The sequence below is a fragment of the Tursiops truncatus genome, chromosome 9, assembly GCF_011762595.2.
Source record: "Tursiops truncatus isolate mTurTru1 chromosome 9, mTurTru1.mat.Y, whole genome shotgun sequence".
In the NCBI taxonomy this organism is placed as follows: Eukaryota; Metazoa; Chordata; class Mammalia; order Artiodactyla; family Delphinidae; genus Tursiops; species Tursiops truncatus.
In genome coordinates, this window is record NC_047042.1 from 47,261,081 (window position 1) to 47,288,295 (window position 27,215).

Below are 27,215 nucleotides of genomic sequence, written 5' to 3' on the forward strand. Positions count from 1 at the left end.
CGGGAGAGGCCACAACAGTGAGAGACCCACGTACCACAAAAAAAAAAAAAAATCTTCCAACAAACAAAACTCCAGGACCAGATGGCTTCACAGGTGAATTCTGTCAGACATTTAGAGAATAGCTAACACCCATCTTTCTCAAAATCTTCCAGAAAATTGCAGAGGCAGAAACACTCCCAAACTCATTGTATGAGGCCACCATCACCCTGATACCAAAATCAGACAAAGATACTACAAAAAAAGAAAATTACAGACCAATATCACTGATGAATATAGATGCAAAAATCCTCAACAAAATACTAGCAAACAGAATCAAACAACACATTAAAATGATCATACACCATGATTAAGTGGGATTTATCCCAGGGATGCAAGGATTCTTCAATATACTCAAATCAACCAGTGTGACACACCATATTAACAAATTAAAGAATAAAAACCATATGATCATCTCAATAGATGCAGAAAAAGCTTTTGAAAAAATTCAACACCGATTTATGATTAAAAAACTCTCCAGAAAGTGCGCATAGAGGGAACCTACCTTAACATAATCAAGGCCATATATGACAAACCCACAGCAAACATCATTCTCAATGGTGAAAAACTGAAAGCATTTCCTCTAAGATCAGGAACAAGACAAGAATGTCCACTCTCACCACTATTATTCAACATAGTTTTGGAAGTCCTAGCCACAGCAAGCAGAGAAGAAAAAGAAATAAAAGGAATACAAATTGGAAAAGATGACACAAACAGATGCAGAGATATACCATGTTCTTGGATTGGAAGAATCAACATTGTGAAAATGACTATACTACCCAAAGCAATCTACAGATTCAATGCAATCCCTATCAAATTACCAATGGCATTTTTACAGAATTAGAACAAAAAATCTTAAAATTTGTATGAACAAACAAAAGACCCCTAATAGCCAAAGCAATCTTGAGGGAAAAAAATGGAGCTGGAGGAATCAGACTCTCTGACTTCAGACTATACTACAAAGCTAAAGTAATCAAGACAATACGGTACTGGCACAAAAATAGAAATATAGATCAATGGAACAGGATAGAAGCCCAGAGATAAACCCACACACCTATGGTCAACTAATCTATGACAAAGGAGGCAAGGTTATACAATGGAGAAAAGACAGTCTCTTCAATAAGCAGTGCTGGGAAAACTGGACAGCTACATGTAAAAGAATGAAATTAGAACACTACCTAACACCATACACAAAAATAAACTCAAAATGGATTAAAGACCTAAATATAAGACCAGACACTATAAAACTCTTAGAGGAAAACATAGGAAGAACACTCTTTGACATAAATCACAGCAAGATCTTTTTTGACCCACTTCCTAGAGTAATGGAAATAAAAACAAAAACAAACAAATGGGACCTAATGAAACATAAAAGCTTTTGCACAGCAAAGGAAACTATAAACAAGACGAAAAAACAACCCTCAGAATGGGAGAAAATATTTGCAAACGATTCAATGGACAAAGGATTACTCTCCAAAATATATAAACTGCTCATGCAACTCAATATTAAAAAAACAAGCAACCCAATCTAAAAATGGGCAGAAGACCTAAATAGACATTTCTCCAAAGAAGACATACAGATGGCCAAGAGGCACATGAAAAGCTACTCAACATCACTAATTATTAGAGAAATGCAAATCAAAACTACGATGAGGTATCACCTCACACTGGTTAGAATGGGCATCTGCGGCGAGCCGTTTCTGACCGGCAGAATAACGAGCCGCCACACGCAAGATTCTTCTCGTATCACACTTTATTGGAGCACAGCTTGGTTGAAGAAAGATGGAAGGAAGACCCCGCAATCCTAGAGCAGTCTGCTTATATAGGGATTAAGAACATGTGTCGCTCTGTGATTGGCTTTCGCCGATGGTGCGATTTGTGAGCCAGCATCGGATAGGTCGCTACTTTAAAACCTCATTAGTATACTTAGCGCAAGCGCAGTGGCCACAGGAAGGATGACTCAGCTTATTTCAGCTTCCTGCTGCGTAGCAGTTAGCTGACCGCGCCCTACAGGCATCATCAGAAAATCTACAAACAACAAATGCTGGAGAGGGTGTGGAGAAAAGGGAACCCTCTTGCACTATTAGTGAGAATGTAAATTGATACAGCCACTATGGAGAACAGTATGGAGGTTCCTTAAAAAACTAAAAATAGAATTACCTTATGACACAGCAATCCCACTATTGGGCATATACCCAAAGAAAACCATAATTCAAAAAGACACATGCACCCCAATGTTCATTGCAGCACTGTTTACAGTAGCCAGGTCATGGAAGCAACCTAAATGCCCATCGACAGACGAATGGATAAAGAAGATATGGTACATATGTACAAAGGAATATTACTCAGCCATAAAAAGGAATGAAATTGGGTCATTTGTAGAGATGTGGATGGACCTAGAGACTGTCATACAGAGTGAAGTAAGTCATATATCGTATATTATTGTGTATATGTGGAATCTAGAAAAATGGTACAGATGAACCGGTTTGCAAGGCAGAAATAGAGACACAGATGTAGAGAACAAACATTTGGACACCACAGGGGTAAAGTGGGGTGGGGGGGTGGTGGTGGTGGGATGAATTGGGAGATTGGGATTGACATATATACACTAATATGTATAAAATAGATATCTAATAAGAACCTGCTGTATAAAAATAAATAAAATAAAATTCAAATTAAAAAAAAGAGCATGTGGCTTTGATACATCCTGTTTCTACCATATTTGTAAATTACAGTTTACCACACTCAATAACCATTGCCTTCATTTCACCCTCAATGCTGCCTGCTTGGGTTCACATTATATGTGGGTCTATCTCTCTACTAGAAGCTACGAGAGCCCCTTTTTCATCCTGTTCTTAGTCATATCTTACTTATCATATGCTCTTTCCATAGAAAAATGCTCATGACCAGCTCTCAGTGAGAAAAAGATCTGACTAAAATGTTTCAAATTCAATTATTTCCAATAGTTCAACCCAAGATCTATTGGTTTTATAACAGAGAACAGTTACTCAGTAATTTCCCAGTATGATAGGAGAAGGATAGATTTTTCAGGCCTCAACAAGTTGGAGAGGAGAAATACTTGGCAGAAAGGCCTTTAAGAGAGCTTCGCAGTGAGGACTTTCCAAACGTTATCACTTGGTCTGTAGATAAGTATTCTGTGGGGAATAAAGCTGAATCTCTTAGGACATACCCTGAGAGTTTTTATTTAAAGAATAAATCTAGGATATGAATTTGTTTTATAGTTATTTGCTTTTTTCCTCCTGAAAATGGACTTCTAAAAAAAAAAGAATTTAGTATTTCAAGAGTCTGGCTCAGGTTTTAGTGGCGTGTATCATGCCTGTGGCAGTCCTGAAAGTTAATATAGTTTCCCAAGTAAATAGTTAAAAAAGTTAAGGTAGTTTCCAGAAGAAGTTCAAAGTCTTGACTATGTGTGAGATTTACTTTTTAAGCCTTTGTACATGCATCTTTCTGATCCTCTGCTTCTTTTGCAGAAAATGGCTCTGAAGATATCGACATACTTCCTAGGGGGCTGGCTTTTATCTCCAGTGTGAGTATTTTCCATGTCCCTCAGATGCTCATGTCAATTGCTGCATGGACAGTACATTAATGTTGCCGACTACAGCTGCCAGATAGATCCCTATACATTCATCCTGCCCGTGGGTAAACTAGTCAACTAAAAAAGCCAAAATGGGATTCCAGAAGGCTAATTAAGATACCACGGAAATGCCAGGCTTGCCTAACCCTTGGTGGGCAGCTCCCTGTGGGCAGTTATATACCCAGTAGTGTCTCAATAAATGTATATTGAATTCCGTTAGATTCCTAGACGAGGCACCAGATTTGCTCAGCTGTTGTTCATCCTCATCATCACCCTATTTGCTGGGCCTCAGCTTCTGGAAATCATCTTCTCACTAATTAGTATTCCTCTCATCATGCCTTCCTATGTTTGGAGCTCAGTAAATGTTTGTGGATTGAACGTTAACCATGTTACTCAATTCAAAATCCTGAGCATTTTCCATCTTGGATCCCTTGCCTTTCAAAGAGAAGCTCTTTCAAAGAGGAGTAGGGAAAAACCTGCATTTTATTCTCAATACAACCTTCACAGGTTTGGGATGATGAGGAAGCTATGTGAAGGACTGAATTTCAATAAATTAAAATGTATATGTTGTGAAGATGTTGAAAATTATCATGTACTTATTAAATCAGTTGCATTTGGAACGGGACCTAGGATTTTGAAAAAAGTAGATTGACTACATTTCCAATGTGAATTCTGATTGCTGGAATTGCATGCTCTAATATTCCATTTTGGCCAATAAAATACTACCAAATAACATAAAATTTTTAAATCTATATCTTTTTGGCCAGAAACAGGGCATATAATATAATATAATATTCCTTAATGGCCCCAATTTCTAAATTCTTAAGTATAGTCAGGGTCTCATTTGGATTTTAAATTGCTGCTGCTGGTGGTACATGTGAGGGTGGGAGGGTGAGTGGGAGGGATTTTATTTCTTTAGTTTTCCTCCAAAACCAAAAATAAAACAAAGCTGTCTAGAAAAGCTTTTTCTTTGTTGACTTAAATTACCTATTGTCAATTTAGATTTTCAATGTTATGCCAAATAGACCTTTAAAAATAATTACTTTACAGCTAGGAGATTTCTTTGCTATTAGGAAATAATATTTGTAGTTCCTACTATATGTTTCTTTTCTATTTTCACTAGAACTAAGTGTACTAAATTCTTGCTATTCAGAAAGTAGAGATTTTCATCACAAATAATTCCATGAGAAATGTTAGCTCTTTTTGCAAAATAACAAACAACTCATTCTTATAGGATAAGGATAATGTTCTTTGCTTATTTTTAATCTTTCTGTACTGCAATAAATTGAAGTTCTTGTTCTTGGTTACCTCCTACTGCCCTTTCTTGCCATCCTAGAACATGTTTGGAAGATGCTGATTTAGAGAGTAATTCTGTGCAATAGATATCTTTAGTGTATTTAGAGGTGCCAAGCAGGCTGTTGCTTCCTTACCTTGGGACTTGGCATGCTCTTTGCCGGCAAGATTACTCCCTTCTTCAATGTTATTGACTAACGCCTAGTTCTCTATGAGGGCTCATCGTGGTGGCACTTTAATTCCTCAGGAAAATCCCTAACACTCTCTTTCTGGGCAAGGAGGCTCTTTGATGGTCCTACAGGTTCCCTGTGGTTAGGGTCTTAGATGCCACACCATATCTGATACACTTGCTCAGTGCTGCCTCCCTGGATTTCAATCCTTTTGAGACCAGGACTTTGGAATGTACATTGCCACACTAGCACCTAACATACTACCTGGCATACACAGGTGCTTGACTACTTACTGAATGTATGTACTGGTGAATGAGGGCAGTGGAGGAGTTCCATGCCTGTCCACATGTACCTGTAGTCTGTTGGTGGAAATAAGATGCCTGCACATGCAGGTGATTTTGACCATTTTCAGTAGTGAATGGTATCAAAAGAATTGCTTGCAATCACTTGCCACAGATTCTTACCCAACTGCCTTAAACAGAAAACCAGGCAAGTGTGAAGCCATTTCTTAGAAGAGTTTCATTCATCATGATGCTTAACGTAGGCCAAGTTTGTTTGCCATGCCCTACCCTTATTCCCCAATCAAATCATTTCCATTTCCAGACCACCCAGTCCTTCTACTAGCTGTCAGTGCCTTCACATTCCCCCAAGCTCCCACGGTACTTGCTGTGGTGTTCCACCTTGAGCTACCTTCCTGAGCAATATTCTCTACTGTCAAACCTTTCTTTACGGTGTGGCAGAAAGAGGCTGTACAACTAATGATCTGAGTGATTTAGGCAATTCACTTCTCTGGGCTTAATTTTCCTTAGGTGAAAAAGGGAAGAATTAGATGTCTCTGACGTTTTTCCCCCAGTGTTACTGGACTTGGTGACAAATTGACTATGGAGGGAAGGGTAGACTTGGAGACTCAATTTTCTGGCCTGATGTTGGGGAGAGCAGTGATTCCCTTAACAGAGAAGAATAGATACAAATGAGATCAAGGATTCTAGGAGAGATGGTTCTGGTTTTGACCATTTGATTTTGAGCTGCCCTTAGGAAGAAGTTGGGATGCAAGCTAGGGCTCCAAAGAGGGGTTCCAGGGAAATGTGCATATTTGAAAATCACTGGTATAGAAGAAATACCTGTAACCTTATAAATAAGAGCTACAAGGGAAGAGTGTAGAATGAGAAGGAAAGAGGGATGGATGAGGACAGAGGAGGAAAGGGCAGGAAGAGAATTTAGACTAGCCCTATACAGTATAAGAGCTAGAACAGGGCAAAGGGACTTGGCAAAGAATTTGATAAGGAAGCAGTAAGCAAAGAGTGAGTCTTCCTTAGGAGATGGGCTCTTGACTGACGATGGCAGATTCGAGCTCTGGAAGCAGAAGTTTGTGGCTAGGGACATGCCTATCTCTCCTCTAGGTGTGGTGACTTAAGGAGAGGGAATGATAGAGGGAATAGACCTTCCACTGATGGGCTTCAGTGGCCAGTATTGTCTGGGGAAAGCTAGATTTCCCATAAGATTTAAGCATAGAAGAACTGTTTTAAGAAAAGCTTGAAGATATAGGTGGGGTTGTTTGAAACTGAAGATTGACTACCCCAGGGGTTGGGGGCAGGGAAGGGAGGGACATTGGAAGGGCCAAGAATAGTATAATTGTAAGTAAGAGTGTGTGTGTGTGTGTGTGTGTGTGTGTAAGAAAGGAAGGGGAGAGGGAGAGCAAAGGAGAAGGTAGAGTAGGAAGAAGGAAGAAGGAGGGAAAAGAGAGGGAGAGAAGGAAAGAATTTAAACTGATTATAAGTGGAAATGAGGGTACAAGGAAAGATAGATACAATATTGTTGATGTTGATATACATCAGAGTGATGGGGGAAGGATACAGGGAGGAAGTGGGCTGAGTTTTGTAATTGGTATAGAATAAACCAACCCCAAGTTTTGACACAATGACCTGGGATGCAGCAAAGGCCCAATACATTCAGGATGCCTATTATTGGTTGATAAACACCTGGTTCTTCCAGGAGAAAAAGCCACTGTTCAAGTTACTGGAATGAACTTTTTACAATATTTGGAGAAAAGGATTCACATCCAAATCTTTGGACATATCTGTAGGAACAAAATAGGTCAGAAATAGTAAACTGTATGAAACTGGTTACCCTCTGTTAATTCTTGGCTGATTATTCTCTTTGTCATGACATAATATAAAGGATGTAGGATGGGAGCAGTGCAATAAACCCATACCTCCCTCTCTCTGCTTTGAGGAGCGTTCATTATATATAGAATAGGACTAGAAAGAACCTTCTCAATTAAATATTTTAATTGCCTCATTTTATAAATGAGAAACCTGTAGTACAGGCAGGTCAAGGGACTCAAACAAAGTAATACAGCTTAGTCTCTTGCATTATGCTTTTTGGTCTCATTCCTTCTCTATATATTAAAAATTGAACATAGGTTCTTCCCATATTCCCATTTGCAATGGCTTAGATGACATTGGTAATTCCTCAGATCAGATAATGGCAATACCTGACAGTGTAAAAAATCCCAGAAATCTAAAAGAAATTTAGAGCTTTGAACATTTTTGTTAGGCCTTGAGATTTTAGCTTCCATGTGAAAACGTTGCTTTGATATGTGTATATTTGCATACTTATTCTCTATATTTTAAAGGGATTAAAATATCCAGGCATGCCAAACTTTGCACCAGATGAGCCAGGACAAATCTTCTTGATGGATTTAAATGAGCAAAACCCAAGGGTCCAGGCACTAAACATCAGTGATGGTTTTGACAAAGCATCATTTAATCCACATGGGATCAGTACTTTCATCGACAAAGGTAAAGCTTGAATGCTTAAGAATAAGGGGAAAATGAGGGAAATACAAACCACTCATCCTCAACTCTTCAACATGTATGTGAAAGGAGGGAAGATGCTATTTTACCATGAAGATGTATATTTATAAGATAATAAATATGTATCAAAACATTTTTTAACGTCACGTTAAAGAGGGGGAGACTAGACTGTGGTCACACCCTCTTTCTCCTACCCCCTTTTCTTCTCATCTGACCATCAAAACCAGTTGGGATATTGTTCTCAGAAATCTAACATATAAACTAAAGGCCCTTTGAAAATAATCTCGTGACATTTATAAAGCAACATAAAAGGAAACAATGGATGAATTAGACATTGTTAAAATTAAAAACTTCAAAAGACACCATCAAGGAAGTGAAAAAACAACCTAAAGCATAAGAGAAAAAGATGTGCAAATCAGATATCTGATGAGGCTTATGTCCAGAATATATAATTTTTACATCTCAACAACAAAAAGACAAATACCCAGTTAAAAAATGGACAAAGGATCTCAGTATATCTTTCCAAAGAGATACACAAATGGCCAATAAACACATGAAAAGATACTCAGTATCCTTAGTCATTAGGGAAATGCAAATCAAACCCATGATGAGATACCACTTCACACCCATAGGGTGGCTATAATTTAAAATGACAGACAGTAACAAACATTGGCAAGGACGTAGGGAAACTGGCATCCTCACACTTTGCTGGTGGGATTGAGTGCAGTCATTTTTGAATGCAGTTTGACAGTTCCCCAAAATGTTAAAGGTAGATCTACCATATGACGCAGAAACTCTACTCCTTGGCACATACCTCAGAGAACTGAAAACATAGGTCTATACAAAAACTTACACACATATATTCATAGCAACATTACTCCTAATACTCAAAAGGTGAAAATAATCCAAATTCCCATGAAATGCTGAATGCATAATCAAAAGGTGGTATGTTTATACAATGGAATATTATTCGGCGATAAAAAGAAATGAAGTATTGATGAATGCTACAACATGGATGAACCTTGTAAACATTATCCTAAGTGAAGGAATTCAATGACTAAATGCCACATATTGTATGATTCCATTTATATTAAATGTGCAGAATAGGCAAATTTATAGAGACAAAAAGTAGATTAGTGGTTGGCAGGGACTTGGGGGGGGGCGGGGAATGGGGAGTGACAGCCAATGGATATGGGATTTCTTTTTAGGGTGATGAAAATATTCTGGAACTAGATAGTGGTTATGGTTGCACAACTCTGTGAGTACACTAAAAACCACTAAACTATACATTTTGAAAGTGTGAGTTTAATGGCAAGTGAATTATATCTCAAAAAAGCTATTGTAGAAAGCAAAGCATAGTTATGAATACACTGTATATGCTTTAAAACAATAATTTCCAATATTAGTTTTTACTTTATAGTTTATAATTCCAGACTAACTTAATTTTTAGACATTTGTGGGTCCACAGATCATGTAGGAGATAAGAATGAAGCCTCACTAGTAGTAACTATTAATACGTGAAGGGAAGGCCAAATGGAAATGTTGCAAATCAAAATTTTAAAATAAATGGTGTTTTAATTCTTCCAAATACATACTGAAGTTACAAGGCATTGTTAATTGTGAAGTTAAATTTGCTAGAGTGATTTAAATGAATAAAAAATGACTAATAATTATCTCAATCCACTTATCCAACCGATCAATGTTTCATTCTTTCCTCTGCACCAACAGACTTGTTCATTTTTAAACAAATGGGTACCTTTTAAAATGCTTGAATACTATTTTACTAAGTAGGTTAAATATTCCCCTGAAATCTAATATATGATGTTTACTTGCCTAGCAAGCCCTTCTTTAAAAGATAATTGTACCTAACAATTTTATATTGCTTTACAGTTTATAAAGCACTTTATATATATTTTATTCCTCAAAATAAAACTCTGGGCCTAACCTTGACTCTTCCCCTCTCCCTGTCGCATTCAGTCAACTAGTTACAAAGTTCTGTCCAATTTAACCCTCAAATATCTCTCCAAGCTGCTGACCTCTCCCCATCCTCACTGCACCATCCCAGTCCAAGTCCCCAACATGTCTATCCTAGATTCTGCAGTGGTCCCTGATTGCACTTTCCCTCTTGTACCAACTCAAGCCATTTTTATAAGCAAGCATTATTTTTTATACAAATCTGATCATGTCACTCCCTTGTGAAAATTCACCATATTGTTCCTGTCACTCTGAAGATAAACCCCAAATCTCCAGAATGGTTTCCTAGGTGCTACACCTACATATTCTGGCATCTGGATGCTCTCTCCAGCCTCAGTGGACACCCCTGTCTCCCTGACTCTCTGGACTAGTCACACTGGATTTCCTTTAGTCCTGCAGAATGCTGAATGCCTCAGGGACTTTGCATCTGTAATTCCCTCTGCCTGGAATGTCTTTCCATTTATTTCTGGCTTATTCTTTTTCATCATTCAGGTCTCAGCTTAAATGTCACCTTCTCAGGGAAGCCTTCCCATCATCTTATTTCAGGCTGTGAACCTTGCTATTATTTCTTCTCAAGGAACTTCCTCTTTTAGCACTCATCAAAATGGTAATTAATGCTTTTTATTAATGTTAAAAGATAACAACATTCTTTCCCTCTCCCACTATTGCTCTATAGTGGGCTCCTTCTCATCTCTAGATCCAAGCTTAACTGTCACTTTTCAAGTGGGTACCACTGTATGAAGAAGGCATATCTCCCCACTCCCATATTCTTTTATTTACTAATTATTTCCTTCCTGTTTTCTTCTCTAGAATGTAACCATCATAAAAGCATATGTGACTTGTTGATTGCTGGATTCCCAGAGTCTAGAACAGTGTCTACAGCATGTTAGGTGCTCTGTGAACATGTGTTAAATGAATAAATGAATGAACCCTATGAGTCAGGCAGGGCGCAGATACTGATAGTTTTATAGATGGAGAAATGGAGTTTAGAGACATGCAGTAAAGTGTGACTTCACTTCTGTCATTAGTAAATGGCAATGCCAGAAGTAGAACCCAGATGGTCTTACTTCTAATCCTACGTCCTTAATTCAGGTGAAATTTGGGCTCCTGGCTCTATTTAAATAATTTGAGAGTCATCACTTTTTTGCCTGACACCTGACTAGACATATGATGCTTCATTGGAGAAGGTGTAATGAGTGATCAGATTAGCCTGGAGCTATTTTATTCCATGGGATAGTGTTAGAGTTGGGTTTTTTGTGTTTTTTGTAAGGGGGGGAAGGGGAGGTGAGGGTTGGTTTTGGTTTGTTTTTTCTTTTTTTTTTTTAAGATGGGACCAGTTTACAGATTAATCCTCAGGCATATAATCAGGCTTTCAGAAGTTAAGTGTGTTATGATTGACAACTTATTTTATTTGTTAGTGACCTCCCTTAATTATGTATTTAATTCATAAGGCCAAAACATTACACATAAATTGGCATGAATGAGAAGACAGAAAACAAAAGTCTTCTCACCAAGCATCTCTTATATGAAAAGAGGATGCCTTAAGAAGGGGGTAAAGCCAGAGCAGCAATGTATTTTTCATGCTGTGTCCAGCAAGAATGTCTTGTCGAAGGGCCATGTGAGGGCTAAATGCTACTCAGGTTCTGCTTGCCAAGTCCCTGGAACAGAGTTGCCGTGCCCTGGAACAGAGTTGGGTCAGACCAAAAGAAAGATTCATCTGCGAGGGAGCACTTTTCCTTAATTCAGGTAAAGGTGCCCTTGTGGTTCAGGGGCCCTGAGTATAAGCCCCACATCTCAGGGCTCTGGCTTGCCCCGCTGCATGATTGGAAACCCCATCAAGAAAGGAACTGGGGAGATGAACGCAGATCAAATCCTGAATGGGAGCATGGGCCCAGGCTCTTTCAAACTCCAGAGTGCATCTGACTTAGAACTCCTTATAAGTCAGAAAACAGGACTCTGAGAAGCTAGAGTACTGCCCCCAATCCTGTTCACAGCAGTTCACATTCCAGTATGAGAACAGATAGGTGAACATTCCTGAGGTTGGTTATACCTAAAATGGCTAATCTATTTTCTTCTACATTCGTATTTACCTTCCACGTCTACTGGGTTCATGAATAACTAAATATCGTTACTGCAACCTCAGGTAGGTGACTTGTGTCAGGAGTTCATTCTCTACCTGGGAAATGTTCATTTTAAAATATTTACACAGGCCTGACACTTCTTGAACGTGTGTTGCAATGTAGGCAGTTCTCACAGAAAAGAATTCTCGGCAAAGCTTTGCTTGCTGTACCCACTTCTCTTGTTGAGGGGCCATCTTGGGAAACCACATCCGTGTTTATGTACCACTGTAGTTCTGCATCTTCCTGTTAGAGAGGGTGTGCAGGTGAGGCTGAAGGGAGCATTGCAGAAACATGTGGGCTTGGCTTTGCCACTGGGTGGTGATGAAATTGCTGATGAGTTATTAACCTTCTGAGTGTCAGTTTCTTCAATAAAATGAGGATTCTGGCATTTGTTTGACTTACCTATCAGATGGGTTGCAAGGATCAAATGCAAGATGTATAAGAAAAATCCTTGGACGTGACCAAGTTCTACACTAGGTGTAATAATAGTTGCAACAGAAGCAAACTTCTTGGAAATTATGTCTTTTTTCCACTTTAGACCAAATTGTTTATCTTTATGTTGTGAACCATCCCCACATGGAGTCCACTGTGGAGATATTTAAATTTGAGGAGCAACAACGTTCTTTGGTACACCTGAAAACTATAAAACACGAACTTCTCAAAAGGTATGGAATTGAAGTATTTCATTTGTGCCTCTGCTGTGTGCTTTGTTTTCTTTAGTTCACAGCCTTTGTTAAACTTTTGTTTTGAAGCTTTTTCTTCTAAAGCTTTCTAAAGGTTCTCATGGTGACACTGCCCAGCACCTCACTAGAAATTGCTGTATTCGGTATTGAATATCTTTATATTCTCCAACTTTTTGAAAGCATTTTAACCCTATAAAGTTGCTCTAATTCCATCCTCCATAACACAACAGTGCAGAACCTGCTATTGGGCTCTTTAAACACCCACACCCTTTAGTTGTCCTGGTAGGTTGTATTCTGAAAGCCATACCCATTGGGTGTTATAACCAGCCTCCAGAAGGACCATTCCTTTGTTCAATCAAAGTTTTAAAGTAACATTTGAAAAAAGGCCTGTAGGCCTATATAAAAATTCACATTTATTAAGTATTGACTATGTGCCAGGCACTGTGCCAAAATCCCTAATTCCCTTTCACTCTCACAAGTGCCTTTAGTAATAGGCATGAGTAAACAGAGACTTAGAGCAGTTTGGGGTAAGTTACTTACCCAAATTACATAATTTGTAAGTGGTAGAACTAGGGTGTAAACCTTGACCCATCTGAATTCAAAGCTGGGCTCTTAATCACTGTGGTGAACAGCTTTGAGAAAAATTGTAAGTTTTTTACTGGCTAGGTTGCCTGTTTCAAGCCTGTAACAAACAGTGAAGAATCTTTTATAAAATGGATTCAACGCTGAAAGACTGGTTCTAAAACAGTAGAGGTTAATCTTTCCATGAGGTAGAAGAGTAGGGAAAGAAAAGGAAGGAAGTTCATCTTCTCTCCTTTGCTCTCTTTTTCAACAACACATTTGAATTTCTCCCCATAGAATTTAGGGGCAACAAAAGGAGAGGCAGAAGTAGTAAGAGAACTTGAAGTTGTTGACTTTTCCCATGATGCACTGTGCTGGGTTCTGAGGCTCAGTGGGGACCAGGACTGCCACTGCTGTGTGACTGAGAAACTGTGGACAAGTCACTTAACCTGTGCTTCAGTTTTCCTCAGCAAAATGGGGTTTCCCTCAAAGGCCTGACTTACCTACCTGGTGATTGTGAGGGTCAAATGCAATAACATCTCCTTGTGGGAAGAGCGCCTCAGAAAGCACAGCCTGAGGGAAAACTCAAGACACAGCTCCTTTGTTAGGGAGTGCCAGCCCAGGATGCAGAAGTCAGAGACCAGCCTGAGGCAGGGAAAGCGGAGTGTTATGGGTTGAATTGTGTCTCCTCAAAATGATATGTTGACATTTTAACCCCTGATACCCCAGAACATGACCTTATGTGGAAATAGGATCCTTACAGATGTAATTAGTTAAGATGAGGCTGTATTAGAGCTGAGTGCGCCCTTAATCCAATATGATTGATGTCCTTATAAGAAGACAGACGGACACACGGGGAGAATGCGTGTGAAGATGGAAAGTGAGATTGGAGGGATGCGTCTACAAGCCAAGGAATGCCTGAGGCTACCAGAAGCTAGAAGAGGCAAGGAGGGATCCACCGGTAGAACCTTCAGAGGGAGCATGGCTCTGTCAACAATTTGATTTCAGACTCTGGCCTCCAGAACTATGAGACAGTAAATTTGTGTTGTCTTAAGCCACCCAGTTTGTGGTACTTTGTTACAGCAGCACCAGGAAACTCATATGGGAGAGAGTCTATAGCAAATGCATTGTTAAGCCAGCTACTGCTAAGTGCAACTGACTGCTTGAAACCATGGGATTGCCCTCCAGTAAGCAACATAAACCTCATTTCAAGACAATCTGGCCAAGATAAGAAAGGAAGAGGAGTTTATCCACCCCCGCCCCCCATCTCTCAGTAGTCAGAGGTTTGCCTCAAGGGGTGTTAATTCCTGCACATACCTTTTTACCCATGTGCAAGGCAAGTCTGGTGATATCCTGTGCTTTGAATTTGACACGGAAGCCTGGAAATGGGAGTAAGAGGCCTATAACAGACATGAGGTAAGGCGCCATAAGGGTACACTGTGGAAAGTCTGTCAGATCCTATGCAGAGCTGGTTGAAATAGTGCCAGCTGGAATAGGGCAGGCGTGGCTTTGAGGATCTAAAGAGGACCTTGAGAGGTGCCCTGATAAACACATACCCAAGCATTTCAAAGGGTAGAACAAAGTGCTATGGAACAAATTATGAGGGAATTTAACTTAATCTATGGTGATAATACTTTTTGGAAGAAGGACTGCGTAAGCTGAGACCTAAAAGACAAGTAGCCCAATAACATGGGGAGAGTCATTGTACAACAAAACCTCAAAGTATTTCCTGATTCATCCAAATTTTTCTTTCCTAAATTTAATGTAAACTTGTATGGATATAACTGAATCACTTTGCTGTACACCTGTAACTAACACATCATTGTTAACTATACTCCAATATAAAATAAAAATTTTTTTAAATCATAAATGCCATTAGAAAGGGTGACACATTAACTTTATTGACAATATTGTGTATTTTAGAAAGTTGCTGAGTAAAGAAGTTTCACACACACACACACACACACACACACACAGGTTCAATCTTTTTTTTTTTTTACATTTTTTTCTAGTCATCATCTCTTTTTTTCTTTTCCAAAATAGAAATGATTTTGTTTTAATTGTTGTGCGAATGAGACTTGTTCATTTAAAAATTTCAATGGTATTGAACATAAATAAGAAAGAATAACACTCATAATCCCACCTATGCAGAGAAAATATAAAGGTCAGGATGAACTGGGTCTTGCTACAATAATAGGAAAGAAAAACCCTAGCATCTTTAATGGCTCAAACCCACAAAGTTTTGTCTTGTTTTCATACTCATGCTACATATCCAATGTAGGTGATTCAGGGAGTCAGTTTTATGGTGTCCTCATTTAGAACCTTAAGAGAGGACCACACTCTCGTTTATCAGAAAAGTTGCTGGTTACTGTGGAAGAGTGAGTGAAGCATGGTGGATCTTGGACTGCCTCTTAAAGACTCCCATCTCGGAAGCTACATACATTACTTCATTTTTTTTTTAACTTTTTTTTTTTAACATCTTCATTGGAGTATAATTGCTTTACAATGGTGTGTTAGTTTCTGCTTTATAACAAAGTGAATCAGCTATACGTATACGTATATCCCCAGATCTCCTCCCTCTTGCGTCTCCCTCCCACCCCTCTAGGAGGACACAAAGCACCGAGCTGATCTGCCTGACCAGCTCTTTATCGGCAACCTGATCATGAGGTGGACAGATCAGAGCTTAAAGATTTTTTTCAAAATTAGGGGAATATGGTGGAGCTGCATATTAACAACAGTGGGAAATTACCCAGTTTTGGGTTCGTTGTGTTTGATGATTCTGAGCCTGTTCAGAAGGTGCTTAGCAACAGGCCCATCATGTTCAGAGGTGAGGTCCATCTGAATGTGGAAGAAAAGAAGACTCGAGCCGCCCAGGAAGGGGACCGCCGAGATAACCACCTGCAGGGACCTGGAGGCCCTCGAGGTGGGCTGGGTGGTGGGATGAGAGGCCCACCCTGTGGAGGCATGGTGCAGAAACCAGGATTTGCAGTGGGAAGGGGCAGTGCTCCAAGGCAGTGAATTGCTCTTCACCGATCTTCAGGCAGCAGTACAAACCCTAGCTCCCACAAAACGGTAAATTTCTTCAGCCAACCTTTGGTATCTTGGAATCTGATCCTAGTCTATCATAAACTGCTTAAGTTTGTAAAATTTTACTTTTTGTGTTAATGGTGTGTGCTCCTTAGCCCCCACCCCCATTTTAGTCCTTCACTTCCAATTTTGTGGAATGATATTTTAGGAAAAATGGATTTTTAAAGAAGAAAAAAAAAAGACTGCATTTCCCTGCTTTACTTGCATATACAGACTGGATTTTTTTTAACAGTTTCCCCAAAGGAATGTTTCTTCCTTATTACTGACATTTGATATGTTTCATTCACTGGAATATTTCTTACTTATTTTCTACATGTTTCAAAATCCTGGGAGAATTACAGGATTTGATAAACATTTTGAAGGCAGGAAAAACCCAAATTGTCTCTTCTTTGAGAGTCAGGACTACCTTCTGGTGCAGAAAAATTGCCGTTGGAAAAATTGACAATTTAGATTCTCTCTGGTATGGTTAAAAATGGAATAAAAGGTGTTAGTGGAGTTTTTCTTTGGATACGCGATCACCAAACAGTTCCAAAACCTACTGTTTTTACCACTGAAATTTAAATTGTGAGATAGGTTTTAAATGCCTAGAATGCAACTGATAAGCTTTTCTTGAACTGTTAGACTTTTTTTTGAAGTAGAGTTTTTTCATGTTTAATTTGTATTTGTAAAAAAAAGAAAACAAAAAAATTTTAAAAATCTGAATAACATAAAACCAGAGCAAAACTGTTGTGCCTTCTATTTATCTTTGATTCCAGTCTTGGCAATTGTTTAAAGAAAAATAATAATAATTTTAAAAAACCTAGATTTGTTCTATCAGGTTCAGAGTGTGTTGGGAATTATAGAATCCCTCTTTCACCTGTAAAAAAAAAAAAAAAACAGTCGCAAGCCAACAGATATAGATTTGAGGTTTATTTGTATACTTGTCTGTTTTTGCTGATTTCTGTGGAAGGGAGGAGTGAGAAAATAACAAATGGCTAAAAGAAAATCCATCAGGGCAATGAAAAGTCATGTACTTTCTGTGGAATCCTTTAATCCATACTAGTTCATGTATACTTTTTCAAACTGATGAATTTATTGGTCTTTGAGATTTAGTGATTTTAAATAGCCCATGGTTTTTTTCTTTTCCTCTCTCTGTCTCTTTCTTTTTTTTTTTTTTCTTTTTCATTTTAGTGTGAATGACATTGTGGTTCTCGGAGCAGAACAGTTCTATGCCACCAGAGACCACTATTTTACCAACTTCTTCTTGGTACTATTAGAGATGGTCATGGATCTTCGCTGGACTTACATTCTTTTCTACAGTCCAAGAGAGGTTAAAGTGGTGGCCAAAGGATTTATTTCTGCCAATGGGATCACCATCTCACCAGACAAGAAGTAAGCTCTTTTATAAATTCCAACCCTTTACCCTTGACATTTTCATGGATTCCTTCCCTGAAGAAGTGCTTACTTCCTGAGGCTTAAGTAGTCAATACATGTGTGGAGGGATCCAGCGTGGCCAGGGTTCACAATAAATGTGTGATCTTAAGCCAACCATGCCCTCTTGCACTTTAGGGTCCCCCAACAAAATGAGGGATTTTGACTCAAGGATATGAGGTCCTTGTTCCAGACTCTTATGTGACTAGAAAAGAGTATAAATGCAGGATACCTCTGCCCCTTATGAAGCTAGAAGGTCTTTAATCACTTATACTAAGTTCAGTTACCCAAAAGTTCTTATTGGAGAGGGAGACCCAACTTAGATTGGGCATTGGGATTGTATAAGTTTCAGACTTACTGTTATACTACAACAGAATTTTCTATGAGAAGACATTATTTTATGCAGCATAAAATTTTATGAGAAACTCTTTTAAAGTGTTTTTAAAATGGAAGGTTATTTAAAAAGAAGAGTACCATGAATATTAAATGTAAAGGTGACATAATAAATAGAGATGATCCCTGTGGAAAACTACACTAAGTATTCTTCCTCTTTTTAAAAATAATTGTGACTGAGTTTCATGATCATCTGCTACTTCTTTTCAAGCATGAGTTTCTGGAAGTATAGGCTCTATTGGACTTATGAGAAGTCCACTTACCTCCATTCAATTTAAAGAATAAAGTGTGATTCATAACTGATGAGACTGAGCCTATATGTCAGCTAGAAACACAATTCCATTACCTTATGGTCATATCTCGTATTCAACGCTTACTTAAAGCACTTCAAGAGTATTAAAAATACCAGTCCATTATCTTTTACTGTAGTTTAGAAAGGCACTGTAGTGGCACTTTGAGCTATTGTGAATTTGTATACTTCTTCTCCAAAATAAAAGTTAGTATCATCTCTCATTACTACTTGCTTAAATGTAAATGTTACTTACTTCAAAGGTATATCTATGTAGCTGATGTACTGGATAAGAACATTCATGTAATGAAAAAACATGACAACTGGGATTTAACTCAACTTAAGGTAAAAGTACCCTGTCTTCCCACACAACGTGTTCTATTACATTAGTTCCCAAGCTTGACCTGGGAATGCGCTCCCTGAATGAAGGAAACGAGACTGTTTTAGAAGAATGTTGGTGAGATTATGCTTGCACTTCTAAAATTCAGTAGCAAAAATCTAATTTCAGGAGCCAGAAGGAGCTGGTGGGAGGGAGGAGGTAGGGAAGAAAGTCAAAACAATGTCTTCACTACTTCCTCTTTGTTGGAAGGTAATCCAGTTGGGCACCTTAGTGGATAACTTAACTGTTGATCCTGACACGGGAGATATTTTGGCAGGATGCCATCCTAATGCCATCAAGCTGCTGATGTATAATACTGAGGATCCTCCAGGGTCAGAAGTAAGTTCTTATACTTCTCTACGCTCATGGGAAAAGCGGCAAGAACAATCAATTTGTTGAGGTGACTTGGGAGAATTTAGCAGGTCATATGTGATGTTCCAGAACTGAACAAATTCTGCATATGGGAAGAGTAAAGATTTGGGGCAGGATGGGGAGATACAGCCCATTAACCCCTTCAAGTCACCTGGTGACTGTTTAACATCAGTGCTAAACAGCATATCCCATCCTTGCAAAGGCTGTACTTGCTATTGGGAAACATGGGAAAATATGAGCTTGATTATTCAAATTGACCCAGATTCCCATATCATAGTTCCAATCAGGATGTAGGCTCTGAGCAGGACCTAAAGTTAGGCAAAGGGAGAGTCATATATGGAAACATCTTTCATACTGCCCAACAGGAAGCTCCCATGAAAGGGTTTAAACGACTGTAGTCTCATAACAAAATTAGATTTTGCCCGCAGGTTCTATTATATATGATAGTGTTGAAGAATGTCTCACTTTATAGATGTTCTTTTAAATCTCTTCTAAAATAATATCATATGCCATTGAATTTTATATGGCATTAGAAATAAAGCATTGCAATTTCTATAGCATTGAGCTTAAGAATAAAAAAATCTCTAGTGAATTTAAATACAGATATAAATTCTTGGCACACATACTAGGAGAGATTTTTTCACAAAAATTTACTGAGCACTTATAATGTACTAGTCTTTATTCTAATGCTTAGAAAATAATCAGAAAACAAAACATACAAAGATCCCTGCTGTTAGGGAGGGAGAAAGACAATGAACAATAAGCATAAGAAATAAGTAAATTAGATAGTAAGTTTGCAAGTGGTAAGTTCTATGGGAAGAAAAAGCATAACAGTAAAAGGGATCAGGATTACTGTGAACAGAGGGATGGCAGGTCTTATTAAATATGGAGACTAGGCTATGACTCATTGAGAAGGTAAAGTTTGAACAAAGAGGAGAATGTTTGAATCTAGGTTTGGGGAGTTGGGAAATTGAGACTCAAATCCCACCCTGGTAATTGGCCCAGTGGGTAAAGTAGAACATACAGTTATTCTGCTTCCAATATTGCTATTCTTTAGTCTAAAAAAATTGTTTTAAAAAGATTTGTTTCTTTTATTAACATATTAGTCACAACTTTTTTTGTTTTGTTTTTGGCTCTGCCACATGGCTTGTGGGATCTTAGTTCCCTGACCAGGGATTGAACCCGTGCCCTCGCCAGTGAAAGCCCGGAGTCCTAACCACTGGACTGCCAGAGAATTCCCTAGTCAACATTTTCTTGACAAAAACCAACAACAACCAAAAACAAACAAACAAACAAAACACCCCAAAACATCAAAAAATATAAAAAGAAACAAAAGTCCAGCCTGAGACTAGAACCTGAAGAATTGTTACCCTAAGCTACCCTGGCCTCAGATATATGCCCCCCAAAGTGATACACATAACTTTTCTACAAATGCCCAACAACATCTGCTTTAAGAGAATGAAAATACGATCCACAGAATGATAAGAAAATTGTTTAGACTCTTTTTCTTGTCTCCATTTTCAAGTTTAATCATTTGTTTATTTTAGATAAGACTTCTTTCTTCATAATTACTGACACCCTTTATTTTTGGTGGAGGCTAATGTTTTCTACATGAGTTCCAGCTTGAGTATTTCCATGTAACAAACCTGAGATAAAGTTGTAGGATCTTTCTCAAGATAAAACAAAAACAAAAAACCCTAAATTCTATTTTAATAAGAGATGTTGATATAGACTCATGACTCATGAAATCCTAATCCTCAATTAAATCCTAATTTAATTCACATCATGCCCTATTTGAGTGAACTTCATCCAGGCTATTTGGAAACCTGAGCACTTATGTATTTACTGATTAGCAAACTAAACTGTGTAAATCCTGTGGATCAATAACAGTACTAGGCAGTGATGTGTCAGATTGAATTCCAAAGTAAGCATTCTTTATGCTTCCTTGAGGGAGGGGTCCAGCTGTGAAAACTACCATCTACTGGTTCTGGGTTGGGTTGGCTGGCTAACTGGTTGTCCCTTCATTTTCTTGTCCCATGTTTCCCTCCTCATCCTGAATGCCCAGTCAAAGGCAAGAACCTTTCCACAGAGGGAGCAACACTGTTCACCGAAGATTAGATAAGAGCATTCACGGTTCTTACCTCTCTCTATAGAGAAGTCTGAACTATCAAAATTGTGTAAACCATCTGCTGAGGAATTTGGCTAATGTGAGATCACTAGTCCACTTGACTGACTAGATATCGTTAGGACACTGATACTTTCATCAGAAGAAGAAAAAGAAAAGATTGAAGATGTATGGATTTTTAGCTTATTGATTTCTGAGAAACATATTACTCCTGGAGTATTTGGGAAGGAAAACATCTCTGATGGCTGTTTGTTCATAGTCTACTAATGAATGATCTTTCTTGACAGGTACTTCGCATCCAGAATGCTTTGTCTGAGAAGCCCAGGATAAGCACTGAGTATGCCAACAACGGCTCAGTGCTTCAGGGCAGCTCTGTGGCTTCTGTGTACCAGGGGAAGCTTCTCATAGGCACCGTATTTCACAAAGCTCTGTACTGTGTGCTCTAGAGTCCAGATATTCCAAAAAGTCTACATATTTGGTAAAAGTAAACCCTTAATTACATAATGACTGGAACTGTAAGTAAATGACAATAAAAATAACTAAATAATAAATTTTTATTGGACACACCAATAAAAATGTGTCCGACTTTTCTCATGGATAGAAGTAAAGAAGCAGAGAGATTATGTAATATCCACCTAATTGCAAGTCAAGATAGTGACAGTCCAACAAGAAACTAAACCTCTTAATTCTTTTTATCTACCACCCCCAATATTCTTTCTACAATAAGATGAGTGAGCTGTGGTAAGTGAGGTGTCCAGCTCACCTAGGGCTCCTTGGTAACTGTGTGGCAAAATTAACCTCCTGCAACTGTGATGTTCTGAGCCTCCTGCAGTCCAGACCAGGAGAAAAGCTAATGTTCAAATATTTATAATTCCCCCTCTCTTCCCTCAATTGCACAAGGCACAAACTACCAATCAAGTGCCCAGCCCATGGATAAAAGCAAGAATTGGCATCATGGGACTGCCCAAAGTCCTCCTTGAACTCGCATTCCCCAACGTAGACACAGGAAATCAGATTCTGGAAAATCTGACAAAGACAGACCACACTGCCTACTTTAAGGCAGGGCAGGGCTAATCTGATCTTTGTAACAGGTCTTTATTTGTAGGGATATCTGTATCTGAAGTGTTGTAATCAGCTTGGCTCTGACCCAGGAGATGGTGCCTCAGGACTGTTATCCTCAGCTGCTTCAAACGTGCTCTTCTGGTTGATTCAATAAACACTTATTAAGCAACATTCCATACACCTGGCCCTAAAGAAGCTGAAATAAATAACTGTATTGTATTGAAATCTTGTCTTACGGACCAACTCAACCTTAGTTTGATGAGAATGAACAGAAGTGTCCCTTTCTTGGTCAAAAACCAGGACAACCTTTAGGAAATCATTAACAGGACTTAGTATACACAAGCACTCCACCCCCTTCCTTTTTTTTTTTTTTTTTTTGCGATACGCGGGCCCCTCACCGCCGCGGCCTCTTCCGTTGCGGAGCACAGGCTCCGGACGCACAGGCTCAGCGGCCCAGACCGGAGCACGAACCCGCATCCCCTGCATCGGCAGGCGAACTCCCAACCACTGCGCCACCAGGGAAGCCCCCTCCCCCCTTCCTTCCACAAAAAAGGAAGCACCCTCCCCCCTTCCTTTTTTGTGACTTTTGCTGGGGAGTGGTTGGTTAATTTTTTTTTTTTCTCTTCTGGGGATGGGGTGTTGGGGTGACCTTTTTATCTCCTAAGTCATTTTGCTCAGTTAGATGTAAGTTTTGTTGAAAAGTTTTGTAGCCGGGTAAATTTTTAGCCCATGTAACCCTTTCTGATTTAGACAATAGGATTGCAGTTTCCATTGCTTTAGGGGATGAATGACTCAGCAAAATGTTATAGTCAGTTCTCAGATTTTAATTTTGAGAAGCCTAACCATTAGGGGGACACAGAGAAAAATAACTAAAAGCATGTATACAGCCAGTTTCGGAAAATATGTCTTATTTTCTGTCCTTAACCCTTACAACTACAAATTAGATAAAGTTTACCAGACTAGGGGGGACATGGAGATCCAGAGATGAGAAGAATAAGTGTATTTAGATCCTGGTGTGTTCCTAAGAATTTGCCCTGCCTTCTTCCCAGGCCAGTTTAGGAAAGGCTTCATGATAAAACTCCCAGAGAGATTTGGGGGATCTCATTGCCAGGGACCAATATGTCCTTTCACAGAGAGGGCCTAGAAAGTTACAAAGCTCTAGAGTGTCCCTTCGTGTAGGCACTTCCAATCTTTATGTGTTTATCTTGAGCCTCTTCCCTCACTTGGCTTGGGAGGGAGAGGGATTGCCCCTCACAATAGATGCTGCATTTTGATGATTCCTTGCCTTTTCTTCCCCAGTCTTTCTGTTTAAATTGTCAGAGATGCAGGTAGGGATACTAGGGTGATGAAGAGGAGGTGGTTGAGCTCAGGAAAGAAAATAGTAAAGATAAGCGCAAAAACCAATGTGGTAGACAGCTCCAAGATGGCCCCCAATGATCCTTAATTTCTGGTATTCATTCTCTTGCACAGTTCCCTTCTACATCAAATATGGCTGATCTGTGTAATCAGTAGGATATTCTAGATGTGATGTGTGACTGTCGAGGCTAGGTTATACAAAAACACTTCCATTTCTATTTTGCTTACAAAAAACTGTGCATAGTGATAAAAGTTTCTGATTGTTTTAAGATGCTAAGCTCTGGACTAATTTGTAATGATAGTCAAAAATGAAACAGAAAACCACATATAATGCAGAGATTAAACAAAAGCCAAAAGTTCATTCTTTAAAAAGATTATTAAAAACTAATACACATCTGGTGAGACTTGCAAAGAAAAAAGAATGACTCAATTATCCAATGTCAGAAATAAAAATAACACATGTAGATGCTATAGATAATACAGAGATAAAAAGAGGGGTTGATGAAACACTTTGTGCCAACAAATGTGAAATTTTTATGAAAAGAACAAACTCCTAGAAAAAAATATAACACTATTAATTGGGGTAAGGCTGACCTACTGTAACATACAAAACAAAACATACAATGCCTAAAAAAAAGGATGATCTATTTCTCTTTTATTTTGCAGTTTTCAGGAAAGTGACTGATGAGGCAGCGTCCCTTGATGGGGCCATCCAGAGAGATCACTGATAGGAATTTTGCAGGAAAGAGAAAGCACACTCAAACAGGGCTGTTGAGAGAAGTTCTTTTAAGGGACTATTGACACAATGGTGGGAATGTAGAAAAGAAACTAACAAGAAAAAGTACAACACTCCATTGTTAGCAATGGAGTGAGAGAGATTGGGGGGGGGGCGGGGGCGGGAGTCCCCTAGGTTTGAAGGAACAAGGGGTGGAAGCAGTTACTAGAACCAGAAGAGAGTAGATAAAGTGGAGACTCTCTCAATAGATGCTCTGGTCATTGGTAGAAAGAGGCAGCTAACCTATGACAACTCAGCAGAGACAGCAGAGGGAATAAATATCTTGACTGAACTCCCCTGCCACCTTCCCAGCTAGAATCCAGAAGGCAGGGAGCTATTAATGGAGCCCAGAAAGCCTCCAGGACACAAAGCAATGGAGAGTTGCATAGAGAGTGTATCTTGAGCAAAAATAGCTTCATCTTATTGCTGCACCATTGCCTAGGTTACTATAGTTATCTGCATGGTGGAAGGCAGGTCACCCCCATGTCTGTATTTCATCAAACTGGAAGGAGAAAGAGGTTGGAGGATGTCAGGGAGAAATACCCCATGTCTTAAGGCCTAGAACCAGGAATGGTAGTCATTATTTCTACTCCCTTACCAATGGTAAAAACTAATCACATGGCTGTACCTAACTAACTGCAAAGAAAAATGGATGATGTAATATGACTGGGGAGACATATGTTCAAGGAGGAGAAAAATAATAAATTCTAGTGAACAATTAGTGGTCTGTGCCGCAGTCCACCTTTTAGCCAACAAATACCCATCTGCACCCTTCTCTTACACATTAGTTCCCTCACCAAGAAATATAACCCCAAATTCCATCGAATTTCTGCATCCAGCTCAAAGCACAGGATCTCTGGGTGATGTTTGGACCTCTGCGTTAGGTCCAGATTTGGCTGCATGAGGCGGCCTAGAAAATAAAATGATTGTCCCCACAATACATCCAATTACAATGGTTGAGTATGAGCTGAATAACTATAATAAACACTCCTAGTTAAAAACAGAAGAGGAGGAGGAGGAGGAGGAGGAGGAGGAGGGGGAGGAGGAGGAGGAGAAGAAGAAGAATAGGATATACTCAGTAGTCACTGGTCCATAACAATATTATTCCACCAGGGAGGAAATGAGGTGGTTACTTGTCTTGGCAGCGGTGTATTTTCCCATGTCCTCTATGAATCCAAATTTTGCCCTTTCAGAATTCTTTCTGGTACATTATGCTGTAAGGCCACATCTAAAGTGAGTCTTGGAAAGACTGTAATTTTAATAGCCTCCTTCTTATAGGTGTAGGTTTGAGAATCTGAGGACATTTCCAGGCAGGCCAGAGTTTTGGTTGCTTTTGAAATGTAAGTATCTAGAAATCTGATAAGCTTCTGCATCTATTTGTTTCCAGTAATTGCCATGTGCCAGCAACAACATTCAGATTTCTTTCTGGAGCTTAGTTTTTTAGCCTACTTTACTTCCCGGTTTCCATGTCTACCCACTTCTCTCTCCCTCATTCAAATGCTGTCTCCTTTGAGGCCATCTGAAGGAATAGGTAAAAGGAAGCAATATAATCTCCCACGGGGCTGGCTCCCTTGGCTTTCCTAACTGGGAGGCATTTGGGAAATGCTATGAGCTGTAGCAATTTTACTTCCTGGTGTTGGGGCACAGAACCAAATTTCTAGACCTTCTCTATAGCCTCTGCTTTAGGCCTGCTAGTTCTTACCTGAGCACATAATTTTATTACAGTCCTCTACTAAAAACATTAAGGAACAACCAACCTTTACATATGAACATTCTGGTTGCTCTCTGGGGAAATGGCCGGCCTTTCAAGATACTGCAGGAAATGGTTTTATTAAATATTTTCGTGAGGAGCGTTACAAGGATCTCCAGCTTTGTAGCCTGTGATGTTTCTTCAACTCTAACCACGTATTTCAGGTTACTTTTAGAACCACTTCTAGGTTCAAATTCCTATATTTTTAAGGTCACGCTAAGCTGTTGTAACAAAGTGACCTCTTATTTAGTGGCTTAAAGAATATAGAATTACTAAAAGATAGTACATCATAGTGGGTGAGAGCACAGATTGCGGAGCCCAATTTTCTAGATTTGAATTCCAGTTGTTACTTACTAACCGTGCAACTCTGGCCTTCTCTGAGTCTCAGTTTTCTCTTCTTCAAAATTGAGGTAGTAAGAGTAACTAGCACTTAGGGCCGGTAAGAGGATTAAAAGAGTTAGGATATGTAAAATTTAGAACAGTGCTTGTTATACACCCGTGTTATATACACGCTTCCTAATTTTAAAAAGCATTTATAACCTCTTTCACGTCAGAGATCTCAGATGACTGTTCCTGAGACGGATAAATATGAAAACTCTGATCCTTGTGGTACTCCAGGGGTCTAGTAGTTTTCACGAAGGAGCGTGTATTCTGCAGAGCATTAACATCTTCACGATCAATCATCATATTGGATTCCATTATATTGGATTCTATCCCATAGAAAAGGGAAAGAGAGGGTGAGGAGACAGGCCAAACATCTTCAGACCCAACCTGGAAATGGCACTCCTACTGACATTCTATTAATAACAGCATAGTCGTATGCTGACACCTAATTGGAAGGGAAGCTGGGAAATTTAGTTTAGCTGGGGAGCCTTATGCCCAGAGAGGAAGGATTTGGGTAGGTAGCCAGTGTCCTCTATCATAGTTCCTTAAACTGACTCAAGAAGAGTTTGTAAATCATTATAATTC

General features: G+C 39.1%; 1 protein-coding gene across 1 annotated transcript in view; it reads left to right on the top strand.

The window, feature by feature from the left end:
- Positions 1-22,536, top strand: part of PON3 (paraoxonase 3) — a 34,120-nt gene extending 11,584 nt beyond the window's left edge. Inside the window, exons 3-9 of the mRNA XM_019927607.3 lie at positions 3,528-3,583; positions 7,730-7,895; positions 12,543-12,669; positions 17,506-17,706; positions 18,691-18,772; positions 19,017-19,145; positions 21,591-22,536. Of these exons, the coding sequence (XP_019783166.1) occupies positions 3,528-3,583; positions 7,730-7,895; positions 12,543-12,669; positions 17,506-17,706; positions 18,691-18,772; positions 19,017-19,145; positions 21,591-21,749 (920 nt within the window). The 3' untranslated portion in view covers positions 21,750-22,536. The remainder of the gene's footprint in view (positions 1-3,527; positions 3,584-7,729; positions 7,896-12,542; positions 12,670-17,505; positions 17,707-18,690; positions 18,773-19,016; positions 19,146-21,590) is intronic.
- The last annotated feature ends 4,679 nt before the right edge of the window (positions 22,537-27,215 follow it).